This window comes from Stegodyphus dumicola, chromosome 10 (assembly GCF_044657685.1).
Source record: "Stegodyphus dumicola isolate Sdum_Otavi_A_Nest chromosome 10, ASM4465768v1".
In the NCBI taxonomy this organism is placed as follows: domain Eukaryota; kingdom Metazoa; phylum Arthropoda; class Arachnida; order Araneae; family Eresidae; genus Stegodyphus; species Stegodyphus dumicola.
The window spans coordinates 15,242,009-15,264,915 of NC_140777.1; the positions used below are offsets into that span (position 1 = coordinate 15,242,009).

Here is a 22,907-nt window from a genome sequence, read left to right on the forward strand (position 1 = left end):
AAACTTTTGCCTGTAAAGAGCGAACTTTTTTTTTACCATGTAAACTATCTAAATACAAAATTTGTAACATTATTATTGGCGATTGTTTAACATTCAGATGTCGTGGAGAATACTGATTTGAAGATAAGGTTTTTGGTTACTTTTGGAAGTGAGATTTTTGCATTTGGTTATGGCTTGCTCTAAACCTGTTGTTAATGATGTTGTAATTAAGTGTCAGGAGATTTTAAAGGAAAATTTAAGGTGGGAGTTTTCAAACAACGAGTGAAAGTTTGGGAAAACCACGCATTAAAAAGAGATATTTTATGTATGAATTAACAAGAGAGTATGAACTTTTTAGAGGATTTTTAATGGACTGTGGATTATTGAAGGATAAAGTTTGTTGTGAAAAATGTAAGATACCATACGGGTTAGTTAGAAAAAGTCATCCAATTGTAGTATTTGGAGATGCACAAAGTGTAGGGAGAATAAATCAATTTGGCTAAGATCTTGGTTCACCTGTATTAAGCTTAATTTACAGTTAATTAATTCTTAATTACGTAATTATTTGTTAAGGGCAAAATATATAAAGGTTTTCAGCATTGTTTTTAAAAATTACATCCTTATTAATCATTCCTTTTAACATTTTTCTCTTTTAAAATCGTGTATAATAGTCGTAAATTTATTTCTACTATAGACGATTTCTGTTGAAATCAAGATGGCCGCAATTTTTGGAACACGTCGAAAATCTCGATGGTAACTATTTTTCAAAACAATGCTTTCAAACATCCGCTTTGGCTCCAAAAAAAAGATTCGCCAAACTTTGAAGGTAGGCTATACTGAAGCTGTTCTCCGGTGTTTTCCTGTTCATGCTATTTTGATAGTTATAGTCCATATATGGCATATCCATATATATATATATATATATATATATATATATATGTATTATTTACTTTGGCAATGTTTCTAAAAATATATTTGCAATTTCAGAAGTACAATTGCTAATCTTACTAATATCCAATGCATTGTGGATTGCTTCATTTCTAATGAACCATTGGCAGTTTGCCATTTGTCTCAGAGTTACATTTTACATTTGTTGAACTTTTTTTCAATTTTGAATCACATGCAAAACTCCAGAAGAGGGAGGTGGTGTCGCTGCTCATAGTTTGAAAACCACTCAGGTAGCGGAATATTTTGTTTTTGTAACGAAAAAAAGTGAAAAAGCATCAGGTTGCACAAACACACATGAAACCGAGCCCTAAACTTATAATTGAGTTCTGTATAACTGAGCCTGTATATATGTTATCATTGAAATAAATGATGTTTATATACTTCCTGTTGTAACACACCAGGTAAAGAATTGAATGTTTTATTTAGGTAGGTGCTACTTGAAAGACCTAAGAAAGAAAATGGGCGTATCTCTCGAATCTAGAGAAATTACCAATCACAATGAATATCTGGATTTTATGTGTAGTTACGAGTATACTCCGACAGCCGAGCGGCCGTTTTGCTTTGAAGGAAAGTGGAATGATACATTATTATCTCCGTGCCGAGAAAGTAAGTATCTGCCTTTCATTTTTTTAACTTATAAAGACTTAAAGAGAATGCGTAAAATTAAAATATAACATTATGGTATGATGTATATAGAAGGATCCAAATATTCGATCACTTTATTCTGGAATCCTGAGCTCTGAGGAAAAAGTCTTTGAGGCATTTCTGAAGCCTGTTCCTCGCGACTCAAAGAGCACAACAGCGAAAATCGGAGGACATAATCAAACAGGGTTAGGATCTTTACACCGCTTACATCACTTGCTTACAAGTGACGTAAGCAAGAAGCCAAAAAGGGAGTAGCTGCTTTTAACCAGACTGAAAGTCAGGGATGTCACACAAAACAAATTTCATATCAGAATTACCTTGGGAAAATCCATGACCTTTGAGCTTCATTTTGGCTGCATTTTGGGCTAAAGAGTAAACGGAAACTGCGCTATCTAGTAATTTTAGCAAGAACTGATAGCGGGAAGGCTACAATGGCGACGAAATGTCAAAATTGAAAATGATTAGAACTATTAATATTTGTTTTGGGTAAATGATGTATTATGAACTCCTTTTTACCATGTATAACTTCCATTCATAGCGGAAATGCAACAACGGCGATGTGAATTTAAGATGGGTTTCATGAGCGCAACATTCTAACGTAAACGCCCTGAGTATGGTGCCGTGGAATGGCTTATCGAAATGTTGTGCAGACTTTCTTCTGGTTTTGAAGGTCGAGTGTTCGAAATATTTGTAAAATTGGAATAAACATGTATACGTGTGTTGAAATACCCACTCATAATCAAACAATCGGACACTTTTTTTTTTTTTTCTTGTATATGTTACCGTGATCGAAATTGGAGAATGTTGACTTTCACCGGAGAATATCAACATTCACCAAATACGTCGGTGAAAGACCGAATATTTCACTACATTTTTGTATATTCGGACCCTCACCGGTGTATGTCGACATCACAGACATGCTCCGGTGAAAGTCGAAAAGAGAGGTCATAAAGTGCCATAATAGTTTAAGTTGTTGCCGTAAATACGATTTGAATCAGATAATTTAGTAAGTTTTTTATCACTGTTATTTTATTTTCTCATTTAGAACGTACTGTATAATTAAGTAAGCTTTTAACTTCTATTATTTTTCTTTCTCATTTTGAATGTGTTGTGTGTTTTAGATTCTCATGTTCTTAAGTTCTTATTTCAAGTCTAAAGTGCGTTTATTCGCGACTGAATGACGGAGAAGAAAATATAATATTGTTATATGTTCAACATTCAGCATTAGTACATGGTGAATGTCGACATTGACCGGTGTAAGTCAGAAATAAGAGTATTTCGAAAATATTTCGGACATACACCAAGAGACTATGTGAATGTTGACATTCACCGGTGAAAGTCGACATTCTCCAGATTTCGGTGTTTCACCGTAACATATATACGTATTGATGATTTCAATGAATCCAACTAGGGCTATTTAAAGGATCGGGTTTGTTATTAATAACAATTGAAGAAATGAATCTGTGTTTATTGCTTTTAAATAGCTTGTTAATAAATTTGAAAGAAAAATTAAATACTTGTGTTTTTCTTACCGCAAAACGTTGCCGCGTGGGAGATAAAGATATTTTAATTTGGGCAGTAGCAACACTTTTTTTTGTTGCCGTGTTTTCTGATTAAATTTCAAACATTTACAGCTTACGCTTCGCAGAGTGGCAACACAAAGCTTTACTGATAACACACTGTCCCTACCGTGTTATAGTAACATTTTTCGATTCTGAGTAAGAACTTCTATATTCATATTAAGCAAACTTAAAAATTGCTCTGCAAACGCAACTGAAATGTTATATTTTCTATAATAGATGTAAGTTTTTATATTTATATTTAATAAAATAAAATTTGATCGTAAGTTCAACTGTGGTACGACTCGAAAAATGCTTCCTTTTTAAGGGATGATTACTCATTTAAAAGTAAATGGAAACATAATTATAAGTTTCAAAGGAAACGTTTCTTCAATTTTTTTTCTTAAATTTTCATCATTTTCATTTCAGGAAGTTGTGAAACTTCTAGAATTCGTAATGGAGTACTTATAGCACGACGTCTTGGACCGGCGTATTTGACGTTAAGGGGATGGGAGCGAGATGATGTATACGAAGAAGTAATTTAGTTATTCAGTTTTTTTGTGTTCCACAAGATGGTTTATTAATTTTTAAAACACAGTCGAACCCCCTATAATGAACTCAAAAGCATCAGAAGTTCGGTTCGCTATATCTGATCGGAGAAGAAAAATGGATTATTACACAAAAAAAATGTAAGCCTGAATGATGAATAAACAAGAAAAGCTGATTAATATTGACACTCTGGACACACTAACCAAAAAAAAAAAAAAAAAAAAAAATGATGTGGATACCACATAACTTCCTTTTAGAGCCTATTAAATTATACACATTTTTGGCTGCATATCATTTAAACTTATTTCCTCGAATTTCATTAGATACAGTCAAAAGTCTTTAATCCGGACTCGTCGGGACTTCGGCGATTCCGGATTATCGATTTTTCCGGATTAAAGATCATCAGTTTAAATCTGGTAAGATGGCATGCAGAAATTATAAAATTAAAAATATGAAACCGTAATTTATAAAATAATGAGCAATTATGATCTAAAGGGTATCCAAATTTACCAAAAAAGAAGACTAATATTTATTTGTTTACTTTATTAAACATTTCTTTTAACGCGCGGATGCGTAAAACATACCTTACTCATAGCCGAAATTAGAAAATTGCAACCAGAAAACTATGTGATTTGTATTCGTGATATTTATAATGACGAGGAATTTGATTTAAATCATATCAAACACGGAGTACATCGAAATTAAATACTACATTTAGTAAGGAATTATAAGCCGACTAAAATAAAAACATCTGCCCTGAAGATAGCGATAGTGTTGACAGATCAACTTCCAGTTCATTGCGCGCCGCGACGTGCCCCCCTCCCCCCCCCCGCGCAGAGCAGCGTGAAATTGATAAACAGATTTCGGAACGGTTAGATAAACAAAGGATATGCTTTTATCCATGTTTTGTAGCAATTCGTTTTTTGTTTGATGGACATCGAAACATACTTTCGTTTTCTAGATCCTTTGGGAGCTCCAGCATCGGAAATTCTATTTGACATAATCGAAAGTTCAAGCTTACTTTTAGAAAATTGCTCTTACAGTCTGCAAAAAATAATAAGCCGGATCCAATTTGAAGATTAAGGAACAACGCAATTATCAACATTAACTGAAATAGATAATTAGATAATTTTAGCTTTTACCGTCCGTTATACATTAAACGCGCACGCGAAAACGTATTCTGCACTTGCGCAGATGCATATGCGCAGTCGTAAATGTCTTGCGCGCACGAGTAAAACGCCTATGCGCATGCGTCAATGCGGCGCTTGCGCAGAAAGATTTTAGCTTTGAGGTCCGGATTATAGATCATTCCGGATTACGGGTGTCCGAATTAAAGACTTTTGACTGTATATATATTTCTCATTCAGTTAATTCAGCTCTCACTTCGCGGCAAGACAAAAATACATAAAAATTCATAACGTTTTCATTGAAAATTGTAAAATCAAAGAAATATAAAAGAACAAATACAATTAAAACTGTTAAAAGAACAATTTCTGGAATTAAAATTAGAGTTTCTACGCAAAAAGAAGTAATTCGGCTAGACGGCAAGAAGGCAGATTTTCTGTGAAATAGACTAAAATTTTACTTTTGCTCCCACAGCACAAAAAGATACTGAAAGTGCAAAAATTAGCTCAATTTATTAGTCTACTAAGAGCTTCAAATGTTAACAAATGGCTGCTTTGTTAGGCTTAGTAGCATTTAAACAACATTTAAATTGTTGATAAGACTACAACTATTGCATGCAGATTATCTAAAGACATAAAAACCTTAAATGGAGCATAAGAAGAATATTATTCAATCACTTGTAAAGCAAAAAATGCACAACTTACCAACATATAAGAATGAAACATTTAAGCTATATACAAGCTTCTAATCTTCTTCATCTAAGCTATAAGCTTGTATATATATCTTTCGGTGCGGTCGATTGCAACCAAAAAAGGAGGTGGACAACTACATGTTATAATAGTCCCATATACAAAATGTCATCGCTCTGAGGTTATTTCTTTTTGAGTTAAGCCAGGTGCATACCTACATACAGATGCCACAAAAAAAAAAATCTCTTCTGAATTCATTTAAGTCCATTTTTCAATCCGTTTTTGGAAAATGAGTCCTTTGCTTTCTTCGTACATACACATGTTACGCAAAAACATTGTTCAAATGCATTCGAAAGTGGTCAAAGTGGTTATTTTCGTTGGAATATGGTGCCCGAAATTTTTCGGGATTCTAATACTTCCTTTACTTCGTACAAAGAAGTAAAAATGGGGCAGTGTATCTCCTATTTTTTTGGGATTCTAATACTTCCTTTACTTCGTACAAAGAAGTAAAAATGGGGCAGTTTATCTCCTGTTCTTTTGGGCTGTTTCACAAAGTTCAACCTGCATTTTTCATATCTGGAATGCGCAATTTAGCATATACTTCATATATAACGTTGTTCTAACATAGGTGTTTTGACATAAAATGGAACATCTCTCTTTTTTTTTTTTTTTTTTTTTTATTATTTTTTTTATTTCGATTCTACAACTCAAATTATGCAAAAGTGCCAGGTTTTGTAAAAATTCAGAATTCTGCAGTATTAATTGAATTTGGTATAAATTTATAAATATCCTTTTTTTATTAAATTTACTTGATTAATTACTTTAAATTTTCTTTAAATTCTTTGACAGTTCAAAATTTAGGCTCAATCCAAAAAAAAAAAAAAAAATTCGCAACTATATTCTGAGTTATTTTTAAAATTTATATTTTTCAGTAATTTTTATAAATTATTCGAAAAATTTTTGAATTCTAACCTATAAAATGTTTATCGTCATCTTAAAGTATATGTATTTCTAAGCATATTTTATTAAGAATTTCCTATGATATATGTGAATTTACATATTAGTGCGTTTTAAAATTTGGCATCATTTTCTTTAATCAATAATAACGTCAAATGTGTTAACAGATTTTTAGGCACCTTTTTTGATACTCATGCACAATGAAAGGGAAGTAAAATAGGTTATCCAAAATTGACAATTTCGCCAAATGCTCTTGGTGCAAAATTTAAAAAAGTGCACCAAGAGGTAAAATGCTCTAAGCAAAAAATACCATACTGAAAGAAACTGGACTTAAAAAAGCTTTATATATATATATATATATTATTATTATTATTATAAGTAAAGTTGTAAGAACAATACAAAAAAGACCAATTTTGGTCAAAATTTTTTTGCGCAATGTGCTGCAAAATTAAGGAAATGAGAAGAGAAATTGTAGTTAGCTCGCCAAACAGTTACCAAAAGCTGTGACTCCAAGAAAACTCCAACATATGCATATTCAGTAGTTATTTACAAGTTCGAATCAAAAACTATATGTTAAATATTTTAGGAAATTTTAACACAGTATTAAAAAATAAATCAAATTGAATGAGGCAATATATTAGGCTACATGTGAAATAAAATGTAATTTATAAAACGCAGTAAAATACTAATCGATGGAACAAGTTAAAGGCAAAAAATAAAACACAGTAAAAAACCAATCGATGGAGCAAGTTAAAAGCAAAAAATATTAAAAATTAAAAAGCGGAAAATGGAAAATTAGCCCAATTCGAGGCCCACTCTGGCTTTTCAAGGGAAATTTCTGAGTGAACATCGAATCAAGCTAACTCCGAAACAGACAATTGAAACTTGGCGTTACAAAATTTTTTAATTAATTAAATAAACTGTCCCCCAAAAGAATTTTTTAGTATCAATTCTCTGTTCCAGTATCCCGACGCGTATATATATATATAAAGAGACTAAAAAACTAAACTAAAACTAAAAAAAGACTAAGTTTCCTTTGTTATAAGCCAGATTCGTTATAGCGGGGTTTGAATGTAGTATCTCATGTACAAAAATTTGACTCAAAAGGTAAGGAAAATGCAAATTATTTATCATTGAAGCTATGTGATTAGTTATGTTATTTGTGAGAATATAATGAGCATTTTAAAACTATAGTTGTAAATCTATATTGTACCATTAATTGTTGATTATCTGATATGCTAATCAGCATGAAGCATTTAAGTTTTCTAACAGTTTGTGTTATGTTGATGCTTTCTTTTATGCCTTATTTACATTCTCGCTTAGTCCAGAGCAGCGATTCTGAACCGTAAGTACGCTTACCGGTTGAGAATCGCAGCTATTGTGTTACGCAAGACAGAAATAGGTGGTACGTAAGGAAACAAAGCATTTTTAAGTATTAAATTTAAAAAATGAATACCCCAATGGTTACAGCTGAAAACGTCACGGACGAAAACGTTGCGGAGAAAACAACGCAAGGCGAAAACGTCGTGCTACAAAACATCATGGAAAAAAACATCGCAAAGAGAAAACATCGTCGAAAAAAGCATTGCCGTCGAAAATATCGCGGTAAAAAATAAAGTATCTACAAATCATCGCATGACGATAACATGGCAGGCGTGATTTTTTCAGATTTTAATAATTGTAAATGGATATTCCCGTAATGATTTGTGAGCGCATGATGGAAAGGATAATTTTTACTTTCACATTTTTTTTTTATTAACTAATAAATTTTTGCTTAAGCATAGAAAATTAAATGTAACATAGATTACACTTTTCATGAAACATTACCATGTCTGCGATGTTATCGTCATGCGATGATTTGTAGATACTTTATTTTTTATTTCGATATTTTCAATGGCTATGCTTTTAAACAGCGAAGTTTTTGAACCGCTTTATTTTCGACGACGATGTTTTGTACCACGATGTTTTAGAACTGTGATGTTTTCTCTTTGCGATGTTCTCTTCCACGATGTTTTGTAGCACGGCGTTTTCGCCTTGCGTTGTTTTCTCCGCATTGTTTTTGTCCGCGATATTTTTGCCTTGATGTTATCGGTGGACACCACCCCAACATCATGTTTAAGATTTTATCTAACATTCGTAAATTTACACAATCTGAGCTTTCTTTATTGTTAATAGCCGATCATAGACTTAAGCAAAATAATCCGTTTTACACAAATAGCCACAGAAATAACAAAATTTATCAGAAATGATGTTTTTACAAGGGGTAATAAGAATGGATAATATACTTAATTGGAAATGAAAATAAGTTCCTAAAAAAGATAATCGTATCTCATTAATTCTTTTGAAGTTGATCGATTTATTAGCATGTCTAAACTTTATGCCACCACCATTTTCGGGACCATATTGCTCTATTTCCAATTAGAATAATTTTTTACGTCGATTTCCTGTCTCAAATAAAAGGTGTTTTGACTTCTTGTACTCCTTGTACTCCTTTATACTCCTTACTTTTCTACGTAATTTGAGAATATCGTCGATTGTTTTTGAAGAACATGTAATATATTGTGCATTTAAATATTTGAGAGAAAATAATAAAACAAACCTAGATTTTTCAAACTGGAAAATGGCTAGGACTGACTAAACGGAAAAGTGATGGATCCAAAACAATCTACTAGCACTAAGAATGCTGAAACGAAAGAAAAAATTGTTTATTGAAGACATAATGAAAGTCGTTTATCATTTGGGTTTACTCGGAACGGAGATGAAATGGACCCCCAACCTCAGTGTGTTGTTTGTAGTGATTTATTACCCAATCAAACTATGACACCATCGTTTCCTAAAAGACATTTTGAATCTAAGCATGCCCAATTAAAGGATAAATATGAAGAATATTTTAAGAGTTAATTATCGGAGTTCAAAAATAGTAAACAAATAATGAAAGATTTTGTTACTTTAAGCGAAAAAGCTTTGGAAGCTAGTAAGCTTAAGAATTGCCAGGACTGGGCAGGCACACACTAGTTGAGAAAATCTTATATTTACCAACAGCTAAAGATATCCTTTTAACATTATTCAACGAAAAAGCGGCTTATGAACGTAATAATAATCCGTTATCAAATGATACAGTAAGTCGACGAATTCATTAAATGGCAAATTCACTAAAAGAGACACTTATTCAAAAAATAAAACACAGTGAGAATTTCGCATTGCAGTTGGACAAAATTATCGATATATCGAACTTTGTTCAGTTATTATCTTACATACATTTCGAAGAAAATAAACGAATTGCCGAAGAGTATTTATTTTATGAATTTCCTCATGATAGAGCAACTGCAAATGAAAGCAAAGAAAGAAAATTTACATGTGTGTATGTGTGACGCACAGGTTGCACCTCCTTTCTGTATAATTTATATTATTATAATAATTAGTTTGGTGAATACTTTGAATTCATTTTTTAAAATTAATATGTACTTTTTTAGTAGAGATTCATGCATATTATTTCATCGTAGATACCTGTCGGAACAGAAATATCGTCAGGTCGCACGCGTCAGCTTAGGTGCTTCGATGGATATTCAGCTCAAGGGTCTGGTAGATCGGTTCTTCCGGTATCATGCCAGAAAGGCAAATGGTACCCTAACCCAGTCTGCCTCCCTCGTAAGCATTACTTTTTCATTTTTGTTTTATGCTTTTCTGTAACTTTTGGGAAAAAAAAAAAAAAAAAAAAAAAGGCCTTAAAACAGCTTAACACAGTAGCCGGACGTCCAGTATCCGGAATAGTCTAATATCCAAACTTCAGGATCATCAACAATTTTTTTCCCTATGAAAAGTTTAGGAATGGAGAATATAATGCTGGGAAAAAAAAATGTGCTGTAAAAGCGATTTTTCTCCCAACTAATTTAGGTTCCTGTATGTTGTATGTCACATTTAAACACTTGTTGGCTAAGGTTTTCCCCCATGTGTAACGTGTAGACGAGCCAGTTTCCCTTAGAAGGTCATCTACGTAGGCATTCCTTCTTTTAGGAAAATAGCCCTCGAGGCTTTGCTGTAATCATATAAAAACATAAAAAGAAAACATGCTGGCTAAGGAATCACTGCATAGCCAATGACAGTACATTGAATTGACATTAGCCACGACAACACTTTCGGCTCTTGAGTGATTGTTTAGGTTAGCATTTTTATCTGAATTTAAAGAATAATTAAAGTCGTAAGACATATGTATTTGGAACAAGATGCTGCTTATAGTGGTTTTCTTTTATTGAAATAGCAGCAAAAGGAGAAAGACTTAGATTCCGAAAAACCTAAGTTCAGTTAACATAGCAAATTGCGCTCTTTTTTCAACTTTCTGATGTGAAGCAGCGTGTTGTTCTGTTCCGTTTACTAGTAATTTAGAATTGCAGTTTTAGTCAACTGTTGCGTACGTACGGTTTCGTAATGGATTGAATGCACACAGAACCGATGATAGATAGATACAATTTATTTTACCAAAAGAAACACTTCACAGTTCTGGAACTTTCCACAAAAATACTCGTACAACTCTTCTCAGTATCAAAGGGTATAATCAATAGTTGCACTCAAAACTACTAAGAACGTTAAACACAACGCCTCTTACGGATATCTCAGTGCTCCGAAGTCGCTCTGTACTAACAACTACTGAGAAACTCATGTTCTGGCCGTTCTTATACAGTTTTCCCTCGGCCGCCGAGAAATTTGTAGCGCTTCTGGAAATTACTAAAAGATACATGAAGGACAATTTGACACTACATCAGTAAATCTAAACTATTCTTAATCTAATCATATGAAATAAAATTAGCAAAATAAACAATTGCATAAAACATATTCAATCTTATTCATATTAGTAAACAATAAATTTTTTTTTTAAAGTTCTAAAGGATATAATAATTGAATTGGTCATTTTATTATTGTTCCATGAGCAGTTTTTAGTTCACAAGAACAAACTTTGTTATTACGACCACGAAAACGTTCATCACTCTACCACAGTCCTACAAAAGTTTGCACTTGTTGTTGCCTTTGATTAATACAAGATCATCAACTCTTAGATCATCATAAACGTTAGGATTTTTTAATTGATGAGCCGTCCGAAGATCCATCAAGTATTGTTTTTTCCATTTAGTCCACAATTGTCTAACCAATAAATCTTGATAAATCTTTCTTTTGGTCAGAGAGAACTTGGTAGAGCCATCTTTAACAATGGAGTTAATGTTAATAGGTAATGTAGAAACCTTGTTTCCAAAAACCAAAAATTGACTGGCTTCAGTGGCAACGGTTTCTTGTGGTCAATGTATACATATGTCAAACTACGAGAATTCAAAACTGCTTTCTCTTGTGCTAAAACCGTTGACAATTCTTGAAACGTTGGTAAATCTTTACCGAGAATTTTTCTTAAGCACTCTTTCACTGATTTTACTAATCTATCGTAGAAGCCTCCCCATCAAGCCCCTCATTCTATTATAAACTTCCAACTGATTCTTTCATTCGACAGAAAATCTTGGAATTTCTCATTCGACAATAGTTTAGAGAAATTTTCCAGTTCTTTTTCTCCCTTTTTAAAAGTTTTTGCGGTGTCCGAATAAATTACTTGACAATTGCCTCTCCTAGATGTGAATCTTTTGAATGCCATCAAGAAAAATTCCATAGAGAGATTTGGTACAAGTTCCAGATGTATGGCTCTAGTGATAGCGCAAGTAAATAATGTTGCATAGGCTTTTTGACTTCCTTTGATGTTTTTTACTTAAATCGGTCCAGCAAAATCGATGCCAGCATTGAGTTGGTAAAGTATCAACAATGTAATGTATCATAGAATGTAATTCATGTAAATTAATTGTTGTAAAAACACATGTACTTGCATACAATGAACTGACAAATGTAAGTTGGCAATGTATCAGCATATGTATGCAGATATATCTAAAAGTACGTAGTACGCATAAGTATGCAGATGAAGCTCTTTTTTTCTTCTTTCGTTTTTAGATATATTTATGTCTTTTTTATTACTTTATATTCTTCTCAAATTTTGACAGCTGTTTGTAAATAATTTTTTTATGTAATGTATTATGTAAATAATTAAATTATGTAAAATACAAGTCATCATTGTAGGCATGATCCATACACTAGAAATAAGTTGCTTCTAGCCACCACAATTTATAATGTCATGATCAATTTTTACATGCAAATAACAATGTACTACTTGACAATAACATAATTTCTGAAAATCAATTAACATAAAAACATACGTTAAAACAAATAATGAATCATCAAAATTGAGCTGGTAAAGTTTCAGCACAACTTTAACCCCTTTGAGCCGGGTAGCGAAAACGCGCGCTTATCACGGAGGCCGGCAGTGTCTTCCGCGAGCGTCTCTCCAGGGCCGGGGGCTTTTTTGCTACTAAGCCTAAATCCATGAAATTTCCGAAGTATCAACGCATTGTTTAATAATGCTCTATAGAGTATTTAAATGGCTTATGCTTTATAGATATTTATATATATATACTTTAATTACCTTATTTCTTGTTTAAATGCATATTTTACACATTTTATTTTAATTACTCACCATTTTATGACTTTTAACATTATAATCTGAAAACTAAATATATTACTTAAAATTCTCTTTTCGTATGAAAAATTTCAAAACAGGGATCTACACACAGTCCTACGTCACATTCCTTGAACTCGTAATAACTCATTTGCCGTTTTGGAGGATTTTTCCGGGAATGTGAACAAACGAAGCATCGTCGTCTCATTTTCTTATCAGTCTCTTCTGAACAAAGTTTTGGAAAATGTCTTTCAGTTAATCTTTCAGAATCAATATCAGAATTTCAGAATCAATATCTGAAATATTTTGCATCATTTCTGCTATTTCATGCTCTGTTAAACATTTTCGACGCTTCGACATTGAAATGGTAAAAACAGAAAGAATTCACGTCTAACAAGATCTAATTATTTTCTAAAAACTGAACTGTAAATGGAAATACTCAACGCTTTAGCGCATATAAAACTTCTACTTACAGTAAACAACTACCACGTGCGAATAAAGTGCGATTTAAAGAGACGTCATAAATCACGCCATTCGGAAACATTTATTTCCCCGTTTGTTTATATGATCAAAAACACGTGTATGTGAGTCATGCTTCTCTCATTTTGAGTAGAAGGTCTAATTTACATGTATCTGAAACCATATGGACATACAGTGCCATCTTGTGGCAGAAATTATAGTTTGAAAATCGTTCCCAGGTGCCGGTACAAATACGTGACAGTCGGTAGAGAATGCAACAATGCTCTGGCACGCCTGCGTGTCGGCCGGTAGATAAGTGTGTTCGTTGCTGGCACGTATACGTGACAGTCGGCACGAAGGGGTTAAAAGAGTATTTATATGTAAGCTCTGTAAACAATTTTATAGTTCTTAATTAATTCTGATAGTAAACAGATCATGTTTACAAAAATGACTTGTAACGTGGAAACAACATGCTTGTTTGTAATGCAGTATATAATGTCCTGAAATATGTTGCCAGTACCCACTACAATAGATAACATCTTGAAATATGGGGACCTGCACAACTATGTATATCGCAATGTATATCATGTAATTTAATCCCTTACTTGAGCTAATTTAACGCTGAAAGGTTAGGAGTACCGTTGATGCCGCCGCCGGTGGCAGTACTTGTAGTGCTCACTGGAGTCACAATTTCCATCACGACTCGAGGAATGATGCCAGATTGTTGTTAGTTTTCTAGTTAGTGTGTGGGGCTAATACCTGCTTACTTAGGGTAAACATTAGGTGGTCCCCTCACTTCTACATAACATAACATAGTTAGGTCAAATGCCTTAGTTCAGTTAATTATGAAGCCTTTTACAAAATTTTCCCTGCAAAGAGGAATGTGGAGTCACGGCTCATAGTTTGGAAACAACTCACGTAGCGGAATATTTTGTTTTTGTTACGAAAAAAAATGAAAAAGCATTGTTATCGTTGAAATAAATGATGTTTATATACTTCCTGTTGTAACACATAAATGTAGTCGTAGCTTAAATAATCAGACCATAAGTTTAAAAAACAGGATCCATTATTTATTATTCAGGAGAAATAGCAGTTACAAAATCAGATATCCGGAGTAAATAAAAAGAATTACTAATAACTTTTTGTATGAAGTTTACTGCATCATGACATTTAAGAAAAAGCCCCGATATTCTTTTTGCGAGTCATTTTATAGCCTCTGGAAAGGCGGAGCTTCCAAGAAATGACGTCAGCCTCGTCAGCCAATCCAGTTCGCTTGAAATATTTCCAGAACATTCTAAAACTGTACGAAAAAAGGCGGAAAAACAACTTGACTACGGGGCTGTGGATTTAATTCCACGTACTTTCAAATAAGAGAACGTCGCCATTAAAAATGAAAAGAACATACAGTTAGAATTTTAAGTGTATTCTTGATTATGGAATTTTTTTATTACATATATATATATATAAGTATTATTTACTTTGGCAATGTTTATAAAAATATCTTTGCAATTTCAGAAATACAATTGCTAATCTTACTAATATCCAATTCATTGTGGATTGCTTCATTTCTAATGAACCATTGGCAGTTTGCCATTTGTCTCAGAGTTACATTTTACATTTGTTGAACTTTTTTTCAATTTTGAATCACATGCAAAACTCCAGAAGAGGGAGGTGGTGTCGCTGCTCATAGTTTGAAAACCACTCAGGTAGCGGAATATTTTGTTTTTGTAACGAAAAAAAGTGAAAAAGCATCAGGTTGCACAAACACACATGAAACCGAGCCCTAAACTTATAATTGAGTTCTGTATAACTGAGCCTGTATTTATGTTATCATTGAAATAAATGATGTTTATATACTTCCTGTTGTAACACACCAGGTAAAGAATTGAATGTTTTATTTAGGTAGGTGCTACTTGAAAGACCTAAGAAAGAAAATGGGCGTATCTCTCGAATCTGGAGAAGTTACCAGTCACAATGAATATCTGGATGTTGTGTGTGATTATGAACATACTCCGACTGGCGAGCGGCCGTTTTGCTTTGAAGGAAAGTGGAATGAAAGTGTATTATCTCCGTGCCGAGAAAGTAAGTGTGTGCCTTTCATTTTTTTAACTTATAAAGACTTAAAGAGAATGCGTAAAATTAAAATATAACATTATGGTATGATGTATATAGAAGGATCCAAATATTCGATCACTTTATTCTGGAATCCTGAGCTCTGAGGAAAAAGTCTTTGAGGCATTTCTGAAGCCTGTTCCTCGCGACTCAAAGAGCACAACAGCGAAAATCGGAGGACATAATCAAACAGGGTTAGGATCTTTACACCGCTTACATCACTTGCTTACAAGTGACGTAAGCAAGAAGCCAAAAAGGGAGTAGCTGCTTTTAACCAGACTGAAAGTCAGGGATGTCACACAAAACAAATTTCATATCAGAATTACCTTGGGAAAATCCATGACCTTTGAGCTTCATTTTGGCTGCATTTTGGGCTAAAGAGTAAACGGAAACTGCGCTATCTAGTAATTTTAGCAAGAACTGATAGCGGGAAGGCTACAATGGCGACGAAATGTCAAAATTGAAAATGATTAGAACTATTAATATTTGTTTTGGGTAAATGATGTATTATGAACTCCTTTTTACCATGTATAACTTCCATTCATAGCGGAAATGCAACAACGGCGATGTGAATTTAAGATGGGTTTCATGAGCGCAACATTCTAACGTAAATGCCCTGAGTATGGTGCCGTGGGATGGCTGGCTTATTGAACTGTTATGCATACTTTCTTCTGGTTTTGAAGGTCGAGTGTTCGAAATATTTCTAAGATCGGAATAAAAGTGTATACGTGTGTTGAAATACCCACTCATAAACAAACAAACGGACGCGCTTTTTTTTTTTTTTCCATATATACGTATTGATGATTTCAATGAATCCAACTAGGGCTATTTAAAGGATCGAGTTTGTTATTAATAACAATTGAAGAAATGAATCTGCGTTTATTGCTTTTAAATAGCTTAGCTTGTTAATTAATAATAAAAAATTTGAAAGAAAAATTAAATATCTTGTGTTTCTCTTACCGCAAAACATTGCCGCGTGGGAGATAAAGATATTTTAATTTCGGGCAGTGGCAAAACTTTTTTTTGTCGCCGTGTTTTCTGATTAAATTTCAAACATTTACAGCTTACGCTTCGCAGAGTGGCAACACAAAGCTTTACTGATAACACACTGTCCCTACCGTGTTATAGTGTACATTTTTCGATTCTGAGTAAGAACTTCTATATTCATATTAAGAAAACTTAACAATTGCTCTTCAAACGCAACTAAAATGTCATATTTTCTATAATAGATGTAAGTTTTTATATTTATATTTAATAAAATAAAATTTGATCGTAAGTTCAACTGTGGTACGACTCAAAAATGCTTCCTTTTAAAGGGAGGATTACTCATTTAAATGTAAATGGAAAAATAATTATAAGTTTCAAAGGAAACGTTTCCCCAATTTTTTTCCTTAAATTTTCATAATTTTCATTTCAGAAAGTTGTGAAATTCCTAGAATCCGTAATGGAGCATTCACAGTGCGACGTCTTGGACCGGCGTATTTCAGGCTCAGCGGATGGATGCGAGATGAAGAATACGAAGAAGTAATTTAGTTATTCAGTTTTTGTGTTCCAAAAAATTGTTTATTAATTTTTAAAATACTGTCGAACCCCCTATAATGAACTCTAAGGCATCAGAAGTTCGGTTCGCTATATCCGATCTGAGAAGAAAAATGGATTATTACATAAAAAAATGTAAACCTGAATGATGAATAAACAAGAAAAGCTAATTAATATTGACACTCTGGTCACACACACCAAAATAAATTATGTGTAAACCACGACTTCCTTTCAGAGCCTATTAAATTATACGTATTTTTTGCTGCAAATAATTTAAGCTTATTTCCTCGAATTTCATTAGATATATATATTTCTCATTCAGTTAATTCAGCTCTCACTTGGCGGCAAGACAAAATTATATAAAAGTTTATAACGTCTTCATTAAAAATTGTAAAATCAAAGAAATATAAAAGAACAATTAAAACTGTTAAAAGAACAGTTTCTGCAATTAAAATTAGAGTTTCTACACAAAAAGAAGTAATTCGGCTAGATGGCAAGAAAGCAGATTTTCTGTGAAATAGACTAAAATTTTACTTTTGCTCCCACAGCGCAAAAAGATACTGAAAAAGCAAAAATTAGCTCAATTTATTAGTCTACTAAGACCTGCAAATGTTAACAAATGGCTGCTTTGTGAGGCTTAGTAGCATTTAAACAACTTTTAAATTGTTGATAAGTCTACAACTATTGCATGCAGATTATCTAAAAACATAAAAACCTTAAATGGAGCATAAGAAGAATATCATTCAATCACTTGTAAAGCAAAAAATGTACAACTTACCAACATATAAGAATGAAACATTTAAGCTATATACAAGCTTCTAATCTTCTTCATCTAAGCTATAAGCTTGTATATATATATCTTTCGGTGCGGTCGATTGCAACCAAAAAAGGAGGTGGACAACTACATGTTAAAGTAGTTCCATATACAAAATGTCATCGCTCTGAGGTTATTCCTTTTTGAGTTAAGCGAGGTGCATACCTACGTACAGATGCCACGAAAATAAATCCCTTCTGAATCCATTTAAGTCCATTTTTCAATCCGTTTTGGGAAAATGGGTCCTTTGCTTTCTTCGTACATACACATGTTACACAAAAGCATCGTTCAAATGTATTCGGAAGTGGCCAAAGTGGATATTTTCGTTGGAATATGGTGCCTGAAATTTTTCGGAATTCTAATACTTCCTTTACTTTGTACAAGGAAGTAAAAATAGGGCAGTTTATCTCCTGTTCTTCTGGGTTGTTTCACAAAGTTTAACCTGTGTTTTTCATATCTGGAATGCCCAATTTAGGATATATTTCATATATAACGTTGTTCTAACATAGGTGTTTTGACATAAAATGGAACACCTCTTTTTTTTTTTTTCTTTTTCTTTTTTTTTTTTTTTTTTTCATATTTTGATTCTACGACTCAAATTATTAAGTGCCAGATTTTGTAAAAATTCAGAATTATGCTGTATTAATTGAATTTGGTATAAATTTATAAATATCCCTTTTTTTACTAAATTTACTTGATTAATTACTTTGAATTTTCTTTAAATTCTTTGACAGTTCAAAATTTAGGCTTAATCCAACAAAAATTCGCAGCTATATTCTGAGTTATTTTTTAAATTTATATTTTCAATAATTTTTATAAATTATTCGAAAAATTTTTGAATTATAACCTATGAAATGTTTACCGTCATCTTAAAGTATGTGTATTTCTAAGCATATTTTATTTAGAATTTCCTATGATATATGTGAATTAACATATTAGTGCGTTTTGAAATTTGGCATCATTTTCTTTAATCAACAATAACGTCAAATGTGTAAACAGATTTTTATGCACCTTTTTTCCTTCTCATGCACAATGAAAGGCAAGGAAAATAGGTTATCCAAAATTAACAATTTCGCCAAATGCTCTTGGTGCAAAATTAAAAACGTGCACCAAGAGTAAATAAGTCTAAACAAAAAATACCGTACTAAACTATAAGAAACTGGACTTGAAAAAACTAAAAAAAAACTAGGCTAAACTAAACTGAAACTGAATTAAACTAAAAAAAAAAATCTGATGTGTATACAACATGACTTCCTTGTACGTAATATTAAGTTATACGTGTTTTTTTCTTGAATTTCATTTAAATTGATTGGATTGAATTAAATCTACTTCGTCGACTGTGCATAAACCACAATAGAATAAATGCACTCTTTAAAATTCACTGTATTTGTTTACTATAACAACAGTCTGAAAGCACAAAATTTATATCATTTGAAGAATTCTCTTATCATTGCCACATGTTCTATTCAAATACTATAACAAAGCTAAAACGATGTATCAAAGAAATTAAGCAAAGAAAACAGAAAAGAAACAGTTTTTCACAGACGATTTAGTATTTCTCATTCAATTAATTCAGCTCTCACTTCGCGACAAGGCAAAAATACATAAAAACTCAAAATATCTGCATTAAAAATTACAACGCAAATTTTAAACACTTATTTCCTCGAAAAAATTCCAGAAAGGATTAAGCATCATTTAATTCGCAATAATAAATGAAGGCATTATTTTTGTTTTGCAAAGCTTAGTCTCTCTAGATTGGCAACAAATCTACAATTCTGCTGTTTCAAATGTAAACAAATATGTCCGCCATGTTATTTAAAACTTAACCGCGCTTAAACAGATTTTAAATTGTTGATAATTGTACAAATATTGCTTCCAGAATTACGAAAGGCATAAAAGCCTTAACCTAAAGATAAAAACAACATAATTCAGTCATTTTTAAAGCAAAAAATGTACAATTTACAAGCATATAAGAGTAAAGAAACTGAGATCACTGAGCCGGGTAACAGAGTGGATATATATATAAATATATTTATATACGTTTGGTGCGGCCGATTGCAACCAAAATACGAGGTGCTCATCTACATGTTATAGCAGTCCTATATACAAAATTTCAAAATTCTGAGGCTACTCGTTTTTGAGTTATGTGAGATACGTACGTACATACATTCGTTCAGACGCCACGAAAAATTCTCTTCAGAATTAATTTTAAAGCAGTTTTATAATTTTTTTGGAGGAAAGGTGTCTTATTTTGTCCTTACGCGCAGATATCACACAAAAACATCGTTAAATTGCATTCGATAGCAGTCAAAATAGATATTTTCGTTGAAATATGTTGCCTGAAACTTTTCGCGATTACAATACTTCCTATTTACTTCGTACAAGGAAGTATAAATACTAAAAATTTCCTTTTTTATAAGCCAGATTCGTTATAGCGGGGTTTGAATGTAGTATATCATGTACAAAAATGTGGCTCAAAAGGTAAGGAAAATGCAAATTATTTATCATTGAAGCTATGTGATTAGTTATGTTATTTGTGAGAATATAATGAGCATTTTAAAACTGTAGTTGTAAATCTGTATTGGACCATTAATTGTTGATTATCTGATATGCTAATCAGGGTGACGTATTTAAGTTTCTAACAGTTTGTTTATGTTGATGCTTTTTTTATGCCGTATTTACATTCTTGCTTAACCCAGAGCTGCGATTCTCAACCAATGGTACGCTTACCAGTGGAGAATCGCAGCTCTGGTGGTACGCACAAGAGAAACAGGTGGTACGTAAAGAAACAAAGTATTTTTAACTATTAAATTTAAAAAATTAATACCCCGACATCATGTTTAAGTTTTTTCTCTAGCATTCGTAAATTTACACGATCTGAGCTTTCTTCATTGTTAATAGCCGATCATAGGCTTAAGCAAAATTATCCGTTTTTCACAAATAGCCACAGAATAACAAAATTTGTCAGAAATGATATTTTTAGAAGGAGTAATAGGGATATTCCTCCGGCGCCTAATGGGAAGGCGACGAGTCTTTCTAATTGTTTATTAGCTAAGAATAAAAGTGTTATCTTGCCATCTGCAATTGTTATGATGAAAACTTCGAAGGGGACATTCATCAAAGGAAAGGCTCTTTTTGACAGCTGCTCACAGATTAACTGTGTGTCGGCTTATTTTTGCGAAACAATTAGGGATTAAAAAAACAAAGGTTTTTGCTCCGATTTCAGGACTAAATTGAACCGATGTTACTTTAAATTATAAATTGAGGACTTCAATTGCCAATAACGGAAAAACATTCTCTAGAGAACTTGATTTTTTTATTGTTTCCAAAATGATAGAAATCACACCCCTTACCCCCATGCCTATTGAAAATATTGACATCCCCAGGGATATTTCCTTAGCCTATTACAGATTTAACACACCTGAGAAATCTGATTTATTATTCGGTGCAGAATGTTTCTTTGGCTTATTAAAATCGGGTCAAGTTGGCAGCACGACAAAAGACTTATTGTTCCAGAAAACGGTTTTGGGATTCGTAGTTAGTGGTATTGCGCATAATTCATCACTTGAATCACAGTACTGTGGTCTGCTTACACAAAATGAAAAAATTGAAGAAACATTGCAAAAATTCTGGGAGGTAGAAAATATTAATTTTCCGGATTCAGCACTTAGTACTGAAGAGAAATATCGCGAAAAACATTTTAATGAGACTTATAGAACCTCTGAAGGTCAGTACGTTGTATGCATGTCCATGAATTGTTGGGCGAATCTAGAAATTTAGCAGAGAAATGACTTAATCGAGTTTGGCAGCAATTGGGTCCGGACTCGAATTTACAACGATTGTACTCAGAATTCATGCAAGAATACAAGGATTTAAAGCATATGGAACTAGCTGAGGGATCTGAATCCATAAATGATTCGTACTACCTGCCTCACCTTTTTTACCAATGTTGGTTCTTCACGTTAAAACCTATGTTAATGCTATTTTATATATCTGACTTCGAATCTTGATTTTCTGAAGAACACAAACCTTGTCCAAAGTTAAAGGTTTATTCAACTAAAATTTCCAAAATGATGATAACTTAACATCTTAGGTGGAAAAATACCCGCACATTCAAATTCCTAGAAATGCCTTGAACTGTCAGCTATTCGGCGACTGAGGAAAAGAACACATCTTATAAGGACAAAAATCCGTCTGGTCCCTCTGGCATAACTCGCCATTTAAGTTGAACTGGACTGGACTGGAAACTATCATCCCCTCGAATCTCCTCTGGGCAGGTCTGCACTGCTTCGAACTGAAAATAAACTGCACCGCTACCAAGAAAAGCACCACCTTTTATTGACGGCGGTTGCCGTTACTACAGACGATTATGCAAATATTTAACACGGGGTTTATAGACCAGAGAAAAGTAGTGCACGTTTAAGAGTGGTTTTTAACGCCTCAACTGCCACAACATCGGGATTGTTATTAAACGAAATTTTGTTGAAAGGCAGAATTCCACAGCAGGAGTTATTTTCTATAATGGTTAGATTTAGAAAACACCGCCTTCACAGCAGATGTACAAAAAATGTATCGACAAATTCTAGTCCATCCTCCACAAAGAGACTTGCTCAGAATTCTATGGAAGGACAGTGTTGATGCACCAGTGCAAACTTATAAGTTCAACACTGTAACATATGGGACGTCAAACGCTCCCTATCTAGCAACTCGAGCTCTTAATCAGTTAGCTATAGATGAAAGCCAAAACTTGCCTCTAGCATCGTCCGTCGCTCTTACTGACTTCTATGTCGACGACATACTTTCTGGAGAATCATCACTCGAAAAAGCTAGAGTTCTACGATCCCAATTAATAAATTTGTTAAAATTAGGAAAAATGGAATTGCATAAATGGCGTGCAAATCGTCCAGATCTCCTTTTGTCTGAAAATAAGGTTACCGCTCATTCAGAATACACTTTTGCAGAGCAGCAAGAATCTTCGTCTGTAAAGACTC

The 22,907-nt window shown here is 33.0% G+C and overlaps 1 protein-coding gene across 5 annotated transcripts in view; it reads left to right on the forward strand.

Annotated features, from left to right (window-relative positions):
• Nucleotides 1–22,907, forward strand: part of LOC118182923 (complement factor H-like) — a 159,027-nt gene that overhangs the window by 66,537 nt on the left and 69,583 nt on the right. For 3 of the 5 annotated variants that reach the window (XM_085824631.1, XM_085824634.1, XM_085824632.1), the window contains exons 4-8: nt 1,354–1,533; nt 3,561–3,667; nt 9,955–10,099; nt 15,354–15,533; nt 16,981–17,087. In XM_085824631.1, the coding sequence (XP_085680757.1) occupies nt 1,354–1,533; nt 3,561–3,667; nt 9,955–10,099; nt 15,354–15,533; nt 16,981–17,087 (719 nt within the window). The remainder of the gene's footprint in view (nt 1–1,353; nt 1,534–3,560; nt 3,668–9,954; nt 10,100–15,353; nt 15,534–16,980; nt 17,088–22,907) is intronic. The other 2 variants (XM_085824636.1, XM_085824633.1) reach the window with 2 other exon arrangements.